This window comes from Podarcis melisellensis (assembly GCF_964234715.1).
Source record: "Podarcis melisellensis genome assembly, chromosome: 2".
NCBI lineage: Eukaryota > Metazoa > Chordata > Lepidosauria > Squamata > Lacertidae > Podarcis > Podarcis melisellensis.
Genome location: NC_138529.1, coordinates 110,134,934 through 110,151,638, shown reverse-complemented (window position 1 = coordinate 110,151,638; position 16,705 = coordinate 110,134,934). Strand labels below are relative to the sequence as shown.

Below are 16,705 nucleotides of genomic sequence, written 5' to 3'. Positions count from 1 at the left end.
GGAAAGGCCTTGGGCTCAGTCCTTTTGCACTTGAGCAAAAAAAATGAGAGGCACAAATACAAGATGGGTGACACCTGGCTTGAGAGCAGTACATGTGAAAAGGATCTAGGAGTCTTGGTGGACCACAAACTTGACATGAGCCAACAGTGTGAGGCGGCAGCTAAAAAAGCCAATGCAATTCTGGGCTGCATCAATAGGAGTATAGCATCTAGATCAAGGGACGTAATAGTGCCACTGTATTCTGCTCTGGTCAGACCTCACCTGGAGTACTGTGTCCAGTTCTGGGCACCACAGTTCAAGAAGGACACTGACAAACTGGAACGTGTCCAGAGGAGGGCAACCAAAATGGTCAAAGGCCTGGAAACGATGCCTTATGAGGAACGGCTAAGGGAGCTGGGCATGTTTAGCCTGGAGAAGAGGAGGTTAAGGGGTGATATGATAGCCATGTTCAAATATATAAAAGGATGTCACATAGAGGAGGGAGAAAGGTTGTTTTCTGCTGCTCCAGAGAAGCGGACACGGAGCAATGGATCCAAACTACAAGAAAGAAGATTCCACCTAAACATTAGGAAGAACTTCCTGACAGTAAGAGCTGTTCGACAGTGGAATTTGCTGCCAAGGAGTGTGGTGGAGTCTCCTTCTTTGGAGGTCTTTCAGGAGTGCTCAGATGGTGTTTCCTGCTTGGCAGGGGGTTGGACTCGATGGCCCTTGTGGTCTCTTCCAACTCTATGATTCTATGATTCTTCCTGCATTCAGAAAAATTGGCTTGTTCTCTTTCTATGAGGAGCAGGAGGTAAGTTACAGGAACCCTTCATCTCGCTGTTTATGATGATGATGATGATTTCAATTTACAGTGGTACCTCAGGTTACAGATGCTTCAGGTTACAGACTCCACTAACCCAGAAATAGTACCTCGGGTTAAGAACTTTACCTCAGGATAAGAACAGAAATTGCGCGGCGGCAGCTGGAGGCCCCATTAGCTAAAGTGGTGCTTCAGGTTAAGAACAGTTTCAGGTTAAGAACGGACCTTCAGAACAAATTAAGTTCTTAACCCAAGGTACCACTGTATATGCCTCCTTTTATCAAAAGTTCCCAGGGAAGTGTGCGACATTAAAAACACATTACAGAACATCAATGATAAAAACATACTGAAAATTACCGTATGCTGACAGATAGCTTAATACAACCTTTTGTATTAACCAAATTGTTTTGACACCTAAAGCAGAAAAAAACACCACAAATGCTTTCCCAGGGAGTACAAAATACAATGAAAACAAAATGAAATAACAGATTTGCTGCCCAAAATCAAACAGCATCTCTCACTGCATCTGACTGTAAGCAGGATTTTCCCAGTTTACCTAAAAGAGAAATTCCCTAAGTGTCTGCGCACACAAACACACCCACCCTGCTAGTTATATAATTCTTGGTCAAGAAACCTGAAAGCGAAACAAAAACACTTGTTTTTTTCAGTTGCTTCCTGCTGCTCTCAGATTCCTCCGCCATCCGGTGTCGGTTGCACAAAGGGAAATGCCAGGCCTTTATTGCATCAAAAGGAGCTTGAGTTAAGAATTGCTGCTGTTGTTGTTGTTGTCACTTGGAGACAGGCTTGGAAGAGGAGGAGATGGAGGAGATGGAAATATGCAAGAAGCACCGTGAGCCCCTGAAGCTCTTCTGCAAAGACGAGGAATGCCTCATCTGCTTGGTCTGCGACAGAGCCAAGGAGCACAGAGGACACAATGTGGTCCCTGTAGAGGAAGCTGCCCCAGACTACAAGGTAACGGTATTCACCACGACAGAAGAAGAAACGCATGTAGTTGTTGAGCTTTTTTTGGGATGCCCTCAAAATGAGGACATTACAGGGGGAGGCTTCTGTGGGATTTGAACAGAACCTCTGTTAATTGAGTACTTTCAATGCTTTTCAATAATTTTGGTAGATCTAAGCCCATGGATGTAGCCAAGTGAGTCCGTAAGTGACTGTGGAGGCCAATTCTGGATCCGTACGTCCACAGTGAGGACATAGGTTTCTGGGCAGGAGTTGATCCTGGCGAGGGTTTGCCAAGCGTTCCTTCCTCTTAGCCCGTTTCTCCTTTTTGTCCTGAGTTCGGGCGTCTTCAAAGTCCATGACGCCTGTGGTAAAGAAACATGTGCTTCACCGTAAGTAACGTGGAGGAAAAGGTGGTTTAAATGCAACAAATCAGTCAAAATGAATAAAGCAGTACAGTGGTACCTCGGGTTAAGAACTTAATTCGTTCTGGAGGTCTGTTCTTAACCAGAAACTGTTCTTAACCTGAGGTACCACTTTAGCTAATGGGGCCTCCCGCTGCCACCATGCCACCGCCACACGATTTCTGTTCTCATCCTGAAGCAAAGTTCTTAACCCGAGGTACTATTTGTGGGTTAGCAGAGTCTGTAACCTGAAGCATCTGTAACCTGAAGCGTCTGTAACCCGAGGTACCACTGTACAGTGGTACCTCTGGTTACAAACGCTTCAGGTTACAAGCTCCACTAACCCAAAAGTGGCTGCTCCTGGCTGCAAACCTTGCCCCAGGATGCGAATGGAAATCACACACCTGAGTGGCATGCACAGCATTACACAGGAGACCCCATTAGTGAAAGCGCGCCTCAGGATAAGAACAGTTTCAGCTTAAGAACTTACCTCCGGTACGAATTCAGTTCGTAGCCAGAGGTACCACTGAAGACTTTGAACACAGAAGACTTTGAACAGTAATGGTTTCCCCCCCAAAGAATCGTGGAACTGTGGTTAAGGGTGCTGGTAGTGATGTGGGACCTCAATAAAAATAAAAATAAAAATAATTTATTATTTATACCCCGCCCATCCGGCTGGGTTTCCCCAGCCACTCTGGCCAGCTTCCAACCGAATATTAAAAACATTAAAAACTTCCCTAAACAGGGAAGTTCAGTTCTAATACAATACTCTCCTCACAGAGCTACAATTTCCAGAGTAACCATCCCTCTTCCCAGGGAACTCTTAGCTTTATCTCTTTTCCACACCAGCAATTTTTTCCAATGTCCTTTTGTGCTGTATATCTCTTCTCTGCAATACACACAGATGAAACTTTGCTTTTAGATTCCATTCCTCCTGCCTATAAAAATTTCTCACAGGTTTAGGATTCACTGTCTGCGCTGAGCTTTCTGCATACGTTTTGTGCAGCTTCCATTAATTTTTGTAAGTAGTTTTTGGGAGATTTTACTTCTCATCATGACACACAAATGTTTGTTGTCGTTGTCATCATCGTTCCCCCACCACCGCCACCCTGAGCTTCAGGCTATGGACAGCTTTGAACAGATGTTATAGAATTTTGTTCCTGGTTCACAATTTTATCATGAAACACTTTTTTTGTAATTCTACCTGGACCAACTTTCTCTTTGATTTTTTTCTGGATGCCAGAATGATCTCTAGTAACATATATCTAACAACACAGAAAAAACAATGCTGTCCAGAAAAAACCATGCTGTCTAGGGTTGTAAAGTCTGCAGAGAGAATAATTGGGTGCACTCTTCCCACCTTGGATCAAATCTATGCTGTCAGGCGCCATAAGAAAGCTGCAGAGATAGCGCAGGATAGTACTCACTCCCGGAAATGATCTCTTTCAACTTCTGCCTTCTGGAAGAAGGTACAGGGTTATAAAGACCAGGACTAGCCGCCTGAGAAACAGTTTCTACCCAAATGCAATTCTGGTTCTAAACACAGCATAAGTATATTGTATTTTAAAATTGGGTTTCAGAGTTTTTAGGGGTTTTTGAATGTTTTATGTAGATTTCCAATTTCATTGTTCTGTATGGGACAATGACAATAAAGATATCGTATAGAAGCAAGTTTCTAGCAATTTCACTATGTTCTTAAACTAAAAGGCCAGTTAAGGTAAAAGTAAAGGGACCCCTGACCATTAGGTCCAGTCGTGACCGACTCTGGGGTTGCAGCGCTCATCTCGCTTTATTGGCCGAGGGAGCCGGCGTTTGTCCGCAGACAGCTTCCGGGTCATGTGGCCAGCATGACTAAGCCGCTTCTGGCGAACCAGAGCAGCGCATGGAAATGCCGGTAACCTTCCCACCGAAGCGGTACCTATTTATCTACTTGCACTTTGACGTGCTTTCGAACTGCTAGGTTGGCAGGAGCAGGGACCGAACAATGAGAGTTAACCCCGTCGCAGGGATTCGAACCGCCGACCTTCTCATCAGAAAGTCCTAGGCTCTGTGGTTTAACCCACAGCGCCACCCGCGTCCCAAAGGCCAGGTAGTTAATGGGATAATGTGGTAAACTTTTAACTAGAGTATTGGTGGTGTTTAGCCTGTCCAGTGTAGAATTCAGCAATGGATAAGATGCAGCTAGTTTTAATCATGCCTATTGCAATCACCACTTTATACTCTCCTTTCTCCAAGTTCCATCTGTGTACAACGTGCTGTCGATTTCTCTTTGACATTATAAGGCTGGTGTCTTTCACTGGCTGAAATGCACTCACTGCTCTTCTGCTAGCGTATTTAAAATCAATCTTTCCAAATGTAGATTGTAGCCTCTTGGGTCCTGTTTGATCACCAACCTCATTTTCAATCTCTGCTGCGTTTGGGGGCCACCTTGTTTGTTCTGCTGGGTGGGGTCTCAGCAGCTTCGCAGTGTTGAGAACTTAATTGGTTCATGTTCACAGAATGTTATATATAACACATCCTGCCAAACATTTGCTTGTGAGCGGTTATTTCTTCCTGGCTACTGTTTGCGGTTCCAGACCGGAAAACCCAATTGTGTGCTTGCACAAGATATGCAGATACACAAAAATCCAGACACACAGAGGCTGACAAGATTAAATATTTTTAACCACTGTTGATTTTAATAAACTTTTGAATAGTTTAATACCCGTTTTTATCCACTGATTGGCAATTTTAAATGTTTTCTATTGTTGTAAAGTACCTAGAGGTGGGTTTTTGTTTTGTGTTTTTACAGTCAAGGGGGTAGATAAATTTTGTAAGTAAGCAAGCAAGTAAATGAAATCCGCTATTACATATAACAAGTAAAATGAAAAAAGTAATGATAGACAAATAATAATAGACCAGATGACTGGCTGGCCAATAAATCTTTATTACAAGGATAGGGAGACTGGATTTGAGGTTGTTGGATTCCAGCAATAATAATAATAATAATAATAATAATAATAATAATAAATAAATAAATAAATAAATAAATAAATAAATAAATAAATAAATAAATAACCTATACCACACTCATCTGGCTGGATTTCCCCAGCCACTCTGGGAGGCTCCCAACAGAATTAAAAGCACAATAAAAGATCAAACATTAAAAACTTCCCTAAGCAGGGCTGCCTTCAGATGTCTTCTAAAAGTCAGATAGTTGTTTATTTCCTTGACATCTGATAGAAGGATGTTCCACAGGGCAGGCACCACCACCAAGAAGGCCCTCTGCCTGGTTCCCTGTAACCTCACTTCTTGCAGGGAGGGAACCACCAGAAGGCCCTCAGAGCTGGACCTCAGTGTCCGGGCTGAATGATGAGTGTGGAGACACTCCTTCAGGTATACTGGGCCGAGACCATCGATCCCAGGCCAGCATGGCCAGTGGTCAGGGATGATGGAAACTGTAGCTGAACATCTGAAAAGCCACAATTTCTCCATCTGTCCTTTAACATTTTCCTTCTCTGTGGTCTGTCTCTCTTCTTTAGAAATCAGCTCTGCCACTTAAACCCTTCAGTTTCCAAATAGCTCTGCCTTTACATCTGTTTATTTCCCTTTCCCTACACTCCTGAAATTGCAGTTTGGCAGAGAAGGGCTCAGGAGTTCAGTGGGCATTGGAATGTAATGTAAAAGTGCTGCCTAAAATGTATAAAATGTTGTTGGAATGGGTGACAAAGGATGAGCAAGTAAAATCCTCAGTGATACATTGGGCAATAGATATCGGTCATAATATAGACATGGAAGCACGGGAATGATTGTGGAATAGGGATACAAAATTTACAGCATGCTGTGTTTTAAGAGAAAATTATTTGAAAATGATATATTGATGCTATCTAACACCGAGTAAACTGGCAAAAATGTATTAAAAAATTAAGTGTTGGAAATGTGAAGAGAAAGAAAGCTCTTTTTATCATATATGGTGCTCTTGCAGTAAGGTTAAGGCTTACTGGGAAATGATACACAATGAAATGAAAAGGATGTTTGAAATAACATTTGTTTTAAAAAAGCAAAAAAGCAGATAATAATAATAATAATAATAATAATAATAATAATAATAATAATAATAATTTATTTATACCCTTCCCATCTGGCTGGGCTTCCCCAGCCACTCTGGGCAGCTTCCAACCAAATATTAAAATACAAGCCTTTCTCTTGAGAACTACAGGGATAGGACTACCTAAATTATATAAAAATTTATTTATGTATGCGAGTACAGCGGCAAGAATGCAACTTGCCCCAAAATGGAAAGAAGCAGAAGTCCCAGCAAAGGAAGAATGGATACAAAAACTTTTGGAATATGCAGAAATGGGAAAACTTACCGGAAGAATAAGAAATCAAGATAAACTTTTTTATAAAAGAATGGAAATGTTTTATTGAATATTTACAGATAAAAACAGTAACTGGCAGGGTTACTGTAATAACCTGCAGCTACATAAGAGTATATTTATAAAGAAGATAAATAAGTGAGCAATTTATGTTAATTTGGATATGCAGAAGATATTAAAAACAAATTTAAGGAACCACAGAAAAAGTGGAAAGGAAGTCAAGTTTTAAGATGTCAAAATGATTGTAAGATCAGTGAAATCTGAAAAGTATAAATTAAAAAAAAAGTGTTAAGTGGGCATCTCTTGTCCCTCCCTGGAAACAATGACATTTGGGGTTTGCTCACTTGGCTACATGATGTTGTGCATTTTCTGTTTGTTTAGGAAGAAATCGAGGGCCACCGGAAGTCTGTGGAGCTCATGAGAAAGAATCTTGAGGACCGTGTGTTGGCTGAAGAGCTGGGAAGCCAAGAATGTCTGGTATGGGTTTGTTGTTATTATGGTATAGAATCATAGAATCGTAGAATCATAGAGTTGGAAGAGACCACAAGGGCCATGGAGTCCAACCCCCTGCCAAGCAGGAAATACCATCAGAACACTCCTGACATATGGTTGTCAAGCCTCTGCTTAAAGACCTCCAAAGAAGGAGACTCCACCACACTCCTTGGCAGCAAATTCCACTGTCGAGCAGCTCTTACTGTCAGGAAGTTCTTCCTAATGTTTAGGTGGAATCTTCTTTCTATACACCTGGGGGTATACACCTGGGCGTCAGCAATGCAGAGCTTTAGGGAGGCATCATGCCCACCCTAAACTTCTGTGGCAGCTGTGAAAAGTCTCAGAAATCCCCTCAAAACTCCACAATGTCCCATGGAGAAAACATGGGGGGGGGGGAGCAAGGCTGGTCAAATGTTGCTGAACCACAGGCAGATCCAAAGTCAGCACTTCTGAAGGCAGCCCTCTTTTTGGGAAGTTTTTAAAGTTCTGATGTTTTGTCGTGTTTTTAATATGCGGCAGCTAGACTGGTGACTGGGAGTGGCCACCGGGACCACATAACACCATAGCTGTCAACACCATAGCTGTTATTTGGCGGGAAAGTCTCTTATCCCAGCGCTGTGTCCCGCTGCTGTCCCTTATTGATGATGTCCCTTAAATTCCCCGGGTTTCAAAGGAAGCAGCTCCTCTCCCTCCCTTCCTGCCAGCCAGGGAGGAGGGAGGCTCCAATTGTGTTGCTTGGCTGCATTGCTCACCCAATAAAGAGTCTAAGAACGACTGGGGGGGTGGAGCTTGCATGCCTTGTGCCGATCAAATGGGCCGCGTTGCCTGGGGACTCGCCTTTGCTTCCCAGAGGAGATGTGACGGTGGTTTTCCTTGCTGCATCCCCTTTGCTGGGTTTGTTGCGCTGTGGGAACCACTGCTTGAGGCTTCGTTTGGCTGCTGGCTGGGCTTTCTGCCTTTGGCTTGGAGGGGCTCAGAAGTTGAACATACCTGTGTTTGGAAAATCCCTTATTTTGGCTGCTGATCCCTTATTTTCGAGGCTGCTGGTCCCTTATTTTCAAATCTGTAATTTGACAGCTGTGCATAACACCGGTCCTGAGAGATCTGCATTGGCTCCCAGTACGTTTCCGAGCACAATTCAAAGTATTGGTGCTGACCTTTAAGGCCCTAAACGGCCTCGGTCCTGTATACCTGAAGGAGCGTCTCCACCTCCATCATCCAGCCCAGACACTGAGATCCAGCGCCGAGGGCCTTCTGGCGGTTCCCTCCCTGCAATAAGTGAGGTTGCAGGGAACCAGACAGAGGGCCTTCTTGGTAGTGGCGCCCGCCCTGTGGAACACCCTCCCATCAGATGTCAAGGAAATAAGCAGCTATCTTATTTTTAAAAGACATAGGAAGGCAGCCCTGTTTAGGGAAGTTTTTAATATTTAATCCTGTATTGTTTTTAACACTTGATTAGGAGCTGCCCAGAGTGGCTGGGGAAACTCAGCCAGATGGGCGGGGTATAAATAATAAATATATTATTATTATTATTATTATTATTATTATTATTATTATTATTATTATTAATGCATTCTCCATAAATGTTCCTCCTCTCCCATCTGGTTTTCCTCCCCTCATTTCACTCTTTGTACATTTGCCTCCTAGGCAAAGTTAGAAGCCGAGACAAAGAAAGTCAAGTCTTCATTTCATCGGATGTGCAGATTGCTCGAAAGAATGGTGCACCTCAAGCTGACCCAGATGGAAAATCTGAAGAAAGAGATCAATAAGAGGCAGCAAGAAAACGTCAGCAAGCTCTCCGAGGAGATCTCCCACCTCAACGATATGATCGTTGAGATGGAGGAGAAGTGCCAGCAGCCGGTCTGTGGGTTCCTGCAGGTGAGACTTGAGACCAAGACATCTCCCAGCAGTTCCTACATGAGAAATGTAGGCCTGCTGCCTACCAGCCCTATTTAGGAAAATATAAACTGCCATTTGGACATTAAGGATTAGAGCTGGGCTTTCTCTCCATCATCATCATCATCTCGTCATGAAACAAATTACTCAGTATTACTTCTTAGTATTTATTAGATTTTTAAGCCACCCTCCACCAGAATGTGGAATGGGGACAGGCTTCCATTTTGTCCTTCACCTCAGGCCCTAGTTCTTCCATAGAAGGAAGGGGGAAAGGACTCTCCACAACAACAAAGATCAGGCCAGTGTGTGTGCTGGCTGTGTAACTGAGACCTATTTCTCTGTTTCAGGACATCAGAACAGACTTGAACAGGTATGTCGCTTTCTCCTACCATTTTTTGCATTTCATCTCTGGTGGGATTCCATTTTAAAAGCAAACAAACACATTTCTGTGGAGCCCTGCCAAGTGCTCGATTTCTACCTCAGAGTTGCTGAGGTACACAAATGGGACAATTGACAACCCTCTGAAGATGCCTATTGCTTGATACTGAAAGGCAGAACACCTTCCACACGACACAAAAGCTTACACTGCAGCCAACTGTATTCCTAAACTCATTCATTCCTGAATTTGAATCCATTGGTTTGGCTCCTACTCTCTGAAGTAGCAGAAAACAACTTTGCTCCATCTTCCATTTTGACAGCCCTTCCGATATCAGTCTTCTCTTCTTCAGGCTAAACGTACCCAATTCCCTCAACTGTTCCTCATAAGGTTTGGTTTCCAGACCCTGTGAGGAAAATTAACTCTGAATCCCCAAAATTGGGATTGTCTCCAAACCTGTGCCAAAGTTTTGCAGAGTGGTTGTTGTTTTTAGCGAAAACCCTGCAAAATTTGGGGATGCGGTGGGGTGCTGTGGGTTAAACCACAGAGCCTAGGACTTGCCGATCAGAAGGGTGGCGGTTCGAATCCCCGCGACGGGGTGAGCTCTTGTTGCTCGGTCCCTGCTCCTGCCAACCTAGCAGTTCAAAAGCACGTCAAAGTGCAAGTAGATAAATAGGTACCACTCCAGCGGGAAGGTAAACGGCGTTTCCGTGCGCTGCTCTGGTTCACCAGAAGTGGCTTAGTCATGCTGGCCACATGACCTGGAAGCTGTACGTCGGCTCCCTCGGCCAATAAAGCGAGATGAGCACTGCAACCCCAGAGTCGGTCACAACTGGACCTAATGGTCAGGGGTCCCTTTACCTTTACCTAACCAGTGCCAATCTGTTGCAGTTGTTTTGAAGTGAAACCCCCATGTTTTGCAGCACCCAACAAACTGAGCAATTGATACATCAGACACAGGGTTCGTACCTAACTACAAACCCGACCAGGAGGAATGTTATCTCATTCCTCCATTTAACCACGAAATCAACTAGAGCAGCATTTTCTTGCAAAGTAATGCCATGTTCAAATGACAGACTGAGCTATCAACTTATGAGTAAGATCTACTCTCAACTACATGTCAGGCGTCAGCACTGCAGGTGGGCCGGGGAGCAGTAGTCCCTAGCCATCCCTTAAATGTTAACCATCTTCCCTTCCAGATATGAAAAGGAACAAGTAAGGGATGCAATTGAGCTTTCTCCTGGATTGGAAGGGGCGGTTGGAGTTTACTCAGAGAACAGTTCTGCTTTAGGAATTGCTGTGGAGACATTTAAAGGTACTGGGAACAAGGTCAGCAGTTTGAATCCCCAAGGCAGAGTGAGCTCCCATTGCCCTGTCCCAGCTCCTGCCAACCTAGCACAGTAGTTCGAAAGCACACCAGTGCAAGTAGATAAATAGGTACCACTACGGCGGGAAGGGAAACAGCCTTTTCATGTGCTCTGGTTTCTGTCACGGCGCTCCATTGCACTAGAAACGGTTCAGTCCTGCTGGCCACTTGACTTGGAAAGCTGTGTGTGGACAAACGCTCGCTCCCTTGGCCTGAAAGTGAAATGAGTGCCACAACCCCAGAGTCGCCTTTGACTGGACTTAACCATCCAGGGTCCTTTTTTTACCGCACTGGGATGGGAACAACTCTGGAAGGTCAAGGGAGATAGATGTCTGTGAGTGCTCCACTCAGTTGCACAGCTGATGTTAGTGAGAGAAAGGGAGGGAGGCATCGACAGTGTCCATTGGAGTCTTTTTACCAGGTACTTGGTTGACATGTAATGTGACAGTGCCAAATGTATCTGAATAAATGGATAATTCTTTCCTCCACATAACAGAGTCCTTGGAATTCCTGGAGCCGGCGCTGTACAAAGGTAATTTTCTTGGTCAGATGAGATGGGAGGTGGTGCTTGAGATGGTTTCAAGGGGGCTAGCTCTGGAAGAGGGCCAAATTAGATGTTACCATTTGCTTTAATGAGAACCATGTAAATTGCACGTGTGGCGCAGGGACAACATCAGGAGAATAAGAGTTAAAGTCCCCCATGCCGGTGCTAGGGTATGAGCCGTGAACTGTAACCAAGGTATGTTATTGGGTTTACGGTTCATGGTTTGTCTGAAGGAGATGAGCCTGGGTTTCTACAACATGCCAAACCATGGTTTAGCACATGGCTTTAGTCTGCAGCAGCTAGACTAGTGACTGGCAGTGGCCGTGGATACCGTATAAAACCAGTCCTGAAAGACCTAGATTGGCTCCCAGTGCATTTCTGAGCACAATTCAAAGTGTTGGTGCTGACCTTTAAAGCCCTAAACTGCCTTGGCCCAGTATACCTGAAGGAGCGTCTCCACCCTCATTGTTCAACCCAGACACTGAGGTCCAGCTCTCAGGGCCTTCTGGCGGTTCCCTCCCTGCAGAAGTGAAGTTACAGGGAACCAGGCAGAGGGCCTTCTCGGTAGTGGCACCCGCCCTGTGGAACACCCTCCCATCAGATGTCAAGGAAATAAACAACTATCTGACTTTTAGAAGACATCTGAAGGCAGCCCTGTTTAGGGAAGTTTTTAATGTTTGATGTTTTATTGTGTTTTTAACATTCTGTTGGGCGCCACCCAGAGTGGCTGGGGAAACCCAGCCGGAAAGGCAGGGTATAAATAAATTATTATTATTAGTAGTAGTAGTAGTAGTAGTAGTAGTAGTAGTCTCCTCTCTAGGGAACCTTCATGCATAGCCGTTTGCACTAAGCTATGTTTTGGCTTATGGCTTGTCCACACTTCTGCTTGTCCTGTTTCTGGGTGGGGAAAACACTCTTTACCACCAAATCGGAGCAAACGTCAATTGGGTTTTCCGTGGACTTATGTTTGTTCTGACTCAGCGGTAAAGAGCGTTTTTTTTCCGGGGAAAGTGGCAGGGTGAATGGAAAACCTCTTGCACCCGTGCCTAGAAACCCCAGCCAAGCAGAATACCTCTTGGATCTGTGTTTTCTAGACACGGGAGAAGCGGGGTGTGGACGAGCCAGGAGAGCTGCATGCGAAACAGCCCACAATATCCACGTGACTTCACCATTTAGCTCTAGGGAGGTTTAAAAACATCTCCATCCAATTAGACCATGTAGTACATAAACATTAAATGGAAAAGACATTCTGATTTCGCCTTCCATCCCCAGAGGCCTGGTGTTGAAATTTATACAAGGACGGGGCTCCTTACCTACAGATCTCAACAACTGGGCAGGTCTATTTTGGAGGTATCACAAAGCCGGTGACTTCATCAGCCAGACATTTTCCCACTCTTTGCTAAGGCCTCCTGAAACAGATTAAGGCAAAAGTCTGGAAGAAGGAGGGTTGTTTAGTTTTTAGTTTTTTAAAAAAATGTCTCCAGAAACAGAAGTGGATTCTTTCTGTGACATCACTCATTCAACCTCTTCCTTTCTTCTTTTCTTCCTTCTTTATCTGTGTTGGTGTAGTGGTTAAGAGCGGTGGACTCGTAATCTGGTGAACCAGGTTCGCTTCCCCGCTCCTCCACATGCAGCTGCTGGGTGACCTTGGGCCAGTCACACTTCTCTGAAGTCTCTCAGCCCCACTCACCTCCCAGAGTGTTTGTTGTGGGGGAGGAAGGGAAAGGAGAATGTGAGCCGCTTTGAGACTCCTTAGGGTAGTGATAAAGCGGGATATCAAATCCAAACTCTCCTTCTTCTCTTGCAGTGATGGTGACTCTGGATCCAGACACGGCACATTGCCACCTCGTTCTCTCCGAGGACCTAAGAACTGTGAGGAAGGCAGAGGAAGAGCAGACCCTGCCTGACAAACCGGGGAGATTTGATGTTGGGCCCTGTGTGTTGGGCCGCGAGCGATTCACTTCCGGAAGACATTTGTGGGAAGTGGAGGTGGACAACGAAGGCAGCGGGGCGATGTGGGCCGTGGGGGTGGCACGAGAGTCCGTCAGGAGGAAAGGAAAGGGCAGCTTTAGGCTGATTCCCAGCGAGGGAATCTGGGCTGTGGGGGCGATAATGGGCGAACTCGTAGCGTTTACTTCCCCCCAACAGACCCCTTTGGCCGTGGGGCAAGACCCCAGGAATATCCGCGTGACCCTCGACTACGAAGAGGGACTTGTGGAATTCTTTGACACGGACAGAGCTGAGCTGATCTTTGCTTTTACGGGAGCCTCCTTCTCTGGGGAGATGATCCGGCCCTACTTCTGGGTAGGGTACAGATCCCAGCTGAGGTGCTGAATCGCAGGAAGGAGATCCTTCCCCTTGTTTCTTATCAGTTCCCTGAGAGAAGGAAGCATTCCACCAATTTTCCTTCATAGCTCCATGAAAGGTTCCCAAGCCATTTTTTCAGCCTCGGTGTTTTTTGAGTAGGACCTCCTGATCTCAGAGCAGGAAGAGTAGCTATAAATGAAATCAAATCGTAGAATCATAGTTGGAAGGGACCCCAAGTGCCATCTAGTCCAGCCCCCCTGCAATGCAGAAATCTCAATTAAAACATCCATGTACAAATTTTAAAAAAATACCACAGAAAGTTTGGTGGCTCCCTTTTGTGGCAGGTTTTTGAAATATTTACGTCTACATGCAAAAATGGTAAAAGAAGCTACAAACAACAGGTGTTGGTGTGGTTTTTTTGGGGGGGGGCGTTTGCTTGAGCTCATATACAGTGGTACCTTGGGTTACATATGCTTCAGGTTACAGACTCCGCTAACCAAGAAATATTACCTCGGGTTAAGAACTTTGCTTCAGGATGAGAACAGAAATTGTGCTCCAGCAGCGCAGCGGCAGCGGGAGGCCCCATTAGCTAAAGTGGTCCTTCAGGTTAAGAACAGTTTCAGGTTAAGAACAGACCTCCGGAACAAATTAAATTCTTAACCCGAGGTACCACTGTACCTTTAAAGGTGGTATGGCAGGCAGAATTTCAACCAGTACAGACTATCCCATCCCTGCATGTCCAGATCCACCTTAAAGCAGCTATAGATCAAGTTGCCAAGAGTGGGGACAGGAATCATAGAATCATAGAGTTGGAAGAGACCACAAGGGCCATGGAGTCCAACCCCCTGCCAAGCAGGAAACACCATCAGAGCACTCCTGACATATGGTTGTCAAGCCTCTGCTTAAAGACCTCCAAAGAAGGAGACTCCACCACACTCCTTGGCAGCAAATTCCACTGTCGAACAGCTCTTACTGTCAGGAAGTTCTTCCTAATGTTTAGGTGGAATCTTCTTTCTTGTAGTTTGGATCCATTGCTCCGTGTCCGCTTCTCTGGAGCAGCAGAAAACAACCTTTCTCCCTCCTCTATGTGACATCCTTTTATATATTTGAACATGGCTATCATATCACCCCTTAACCTCCTCTTCTCCAGGCTAAACATGCCCAGCTCCCTTAGCCGTTCCTCATAAGGCATCGTTTCCAGGCCTTTGACCATTTTGGTTGCCCTCCTCTGGACACGTTCCAGTTTGTCAGTGTCCTTCTTGAACTGTGGTGCCCAGAACTGGACACAGTACTCCAGGTGAGGTCTGACCAGAGCAGAATACAGTGGCACTATTACTTCCCTTGATCTAGATGCTATACTCCTATTGATGCAGCCCAGAATTGCATTGGCATTTTTAGCTGCCGTGTCACACTGTTGTCTCATGTCAAGTTTGTGGTCAACCAAGACTCCTAGATCCTTTTCACATGTACTGTTCTCAAGCCAGGTGTCACCCATCTTGTATTTGTGCCTCTCATTTTTTTTGCCCAAGTTAGCCCAAAGTCTCTTCTTGCTGTTCCTCCACCCGAACTTCAGCAAAAGGAATTCCCTGTACCACTTCTCAGTATTGTTTTTTATACTTCTCTGAGTCTCTGGTTTAAGAAAATCCACCTGTAGGTTCCTCCTCACAGAGCTACAATTCCCGGTACCCTTAACAAACTACAGTTCCTAGGATTATTTGAAGAAAGTTCTGTCCTTTGAGTGTGCCTTGGCTGTGCTTAAAAGTATTGCATAAAACAAATGAAATACCGTGAAAATCCCTGAAACGAGAAGTAATCGACTAGGAATATTATCTTACGGAAATAAACTAAATAATAAGAATAAAAAAGTTTAAGGAAAAAATTAGAAAAACCTGTAGAAACTGTACCTTTGAGTCCTCAATCCTTTATTACTGCACTTTGCTTCACCTAGGTTGAGCTAGGATTATCCTTCAGAATTTTTGGGAGTTCTACCCCCTTTTTTGGAATTTTGGTCATTTAAGGTTTATGAATTTTCTATTTCCTTCTGAGGAAACTGAATAGTTCAGGGAAACGAGGTCTGTAGCCGGCATCCCATTAAGGCTTTGTTCAATTTTAGGTTTTTCTAATTTTTTCCTGCTTACCTATAAATTAGAGACCACTTCTTCCTTTTTTAAAAAATAGTTTTTATTAAGAATTTCAAAATAACAAATTATCAAAAACATATCATCTTCATTCCCCCCCCCATTTTTCCCCTCCCCAAGAAAAACCCACTCACCCCCAGACTTCCCTCAGCTACTCTCTCCAGTTTTTCAACACATAATTATTCTCTACATATTACAAAATTGTAAAGATCCTTAAATTATCTATCTATTACGTTAACAATAATAAATTTGTGTATGTTTATTCAAAACCTGCCAAGGAGTCCAATTCATTTTGTTGCTTTAAAAAGTAATTTATAAAAAGTCCCCATTCTTCTTTAAAGTCACAGTTGTCCTTGTATGTCAATTTGTATGTCAATTTATATGTCAATTTTGCCAGTTCCACAACAACAATTTGTATGTCAATTTCGCCAGTTCCACAACAACAGCAAGCTCTACCTGTTGGACGTGCCTGCCCTAGATGAATGTAGAGTTGATGTCGAAGAATCGTACACAATCTTGGAAAAAAGGCACTTTAAAAAAAGAACACACCTGGAGCCCAGCTGTAGTAAACCAAGGAATATATTTATTAAAGACAGGGAAAGCAGGCGAGTTGGATAAATGTAATGATACAAAGCAAATGGTACACAGTTACACGCTGAAGCAAAAGTCAAAAGTGTTTTCTAGGATGCAGACACTACCTAGCAGTGTGACTGACCCGAGGCCCAGGTCTCTCATTCAGCATAAAGATGTGGTGGGAAACTCAAGGCCCTTCATTGAAGGGGGTGTGACGGGCTTTGTAGTGTAGCACCATCCCAAGGCCAGCAGGTTGCCCAACCCTGACATAAAGGCAACCATGGAAGACCTTCCCAGCTGAGTGACCGTTTGCCCACCAAAGGTCCTAACCGCAGAGCGCCTTATCAGGATGCCGCCCCCAACCCCAGTTAAGTCCAGCTCCCCTTCTGCCAGAGCGAATGAAACATTGGGGAATTTCTTCAGTCACATTCGGAGAGTCCACCTTCCCTCCATGGAGCCCAAAGCAATATACGCTCCATGGTAGAACAT

At 44.5% G+C, this 16,705-nt stretch overlaps 2 protein-coding genes across 3 annotated transcripts in view; one reads left to right on the top strand and one right to left on the bottom strand.

Annotated features, from left to right (window-relative positions):
- Positions 1-890, bottom strand: part of LOC309365021 (macrophage mannose receptor 1-like) — a 255,572-nt gene extending 254,682 nt beyond the window's left edge. Inside the window, exon 1 of one of the 2 annotated variants that reach the window (XM_081903124.1) lies at positions 861-890. The gene's annotated coding sequence lies outside the window, so the exon portion shown is untranslated. Of the gene's footprint in view, positions 1-558; positions 635-860 lie in introns of those variants that run through there. The other variant, XM_081903123.1, reaches the window with a different exon arrangement.
- Positions 891-952: 62 nt separating this feature from the next.
- LOC309364961 (zinc finger protein RFP-like) lies at positions 953-13,903 on the top strand. The gene is made up of 7 exons (XM_081903015.1): positions 953-1,774; positions 6,906-7,001; positions 8,664-8,894; positions 9,260-9,282; positions 10,488-10,603; positions 11,151-11,186; positions 13,006-13,903. Exons 1-7 carry the CDS (start codon positions 1,622-1,624, stop codon positions 13,530-13,532), a joined length of 1,182 nt encoding a protein of 393 aa, XP_081759141.1. The 5' UTR covers positions 953-1,621; the 3' UTR covers positions 13,533-13,903.
- The last annotated feature ends 2,802 nt before the right edge of the window (positions 13,904-16,705 follow it).

What these genes read in the sequence shown, in the direction of transcription:
- LOC309364961 (XM_081903015.1), top strand. Translation starts at nt 1,622, where the DNA reads ATGGAGGAGATGGAAATATGCAAGAAGCACCGTGAGCCCCTGAAGCTC. An exon ending in TGGGAAGCCAAGAATGTCTG is followed by an intron (nt 7,002 to 8,663) that starts GTATGGGTTTGT and finishes TTTGCCTCCTAG; the next exon opens with GCAAAGTTAGAAGCCGAGAC. An exon ending in CGGTCTGTGGGTTCCTGCAG is followed by an intron (nt 8,895 to 9,259) that starts GTGAGACTTGAG and finishes TCTCTGTTTCAG; the next exon opens with GACATCAGAACAGACTTGAA.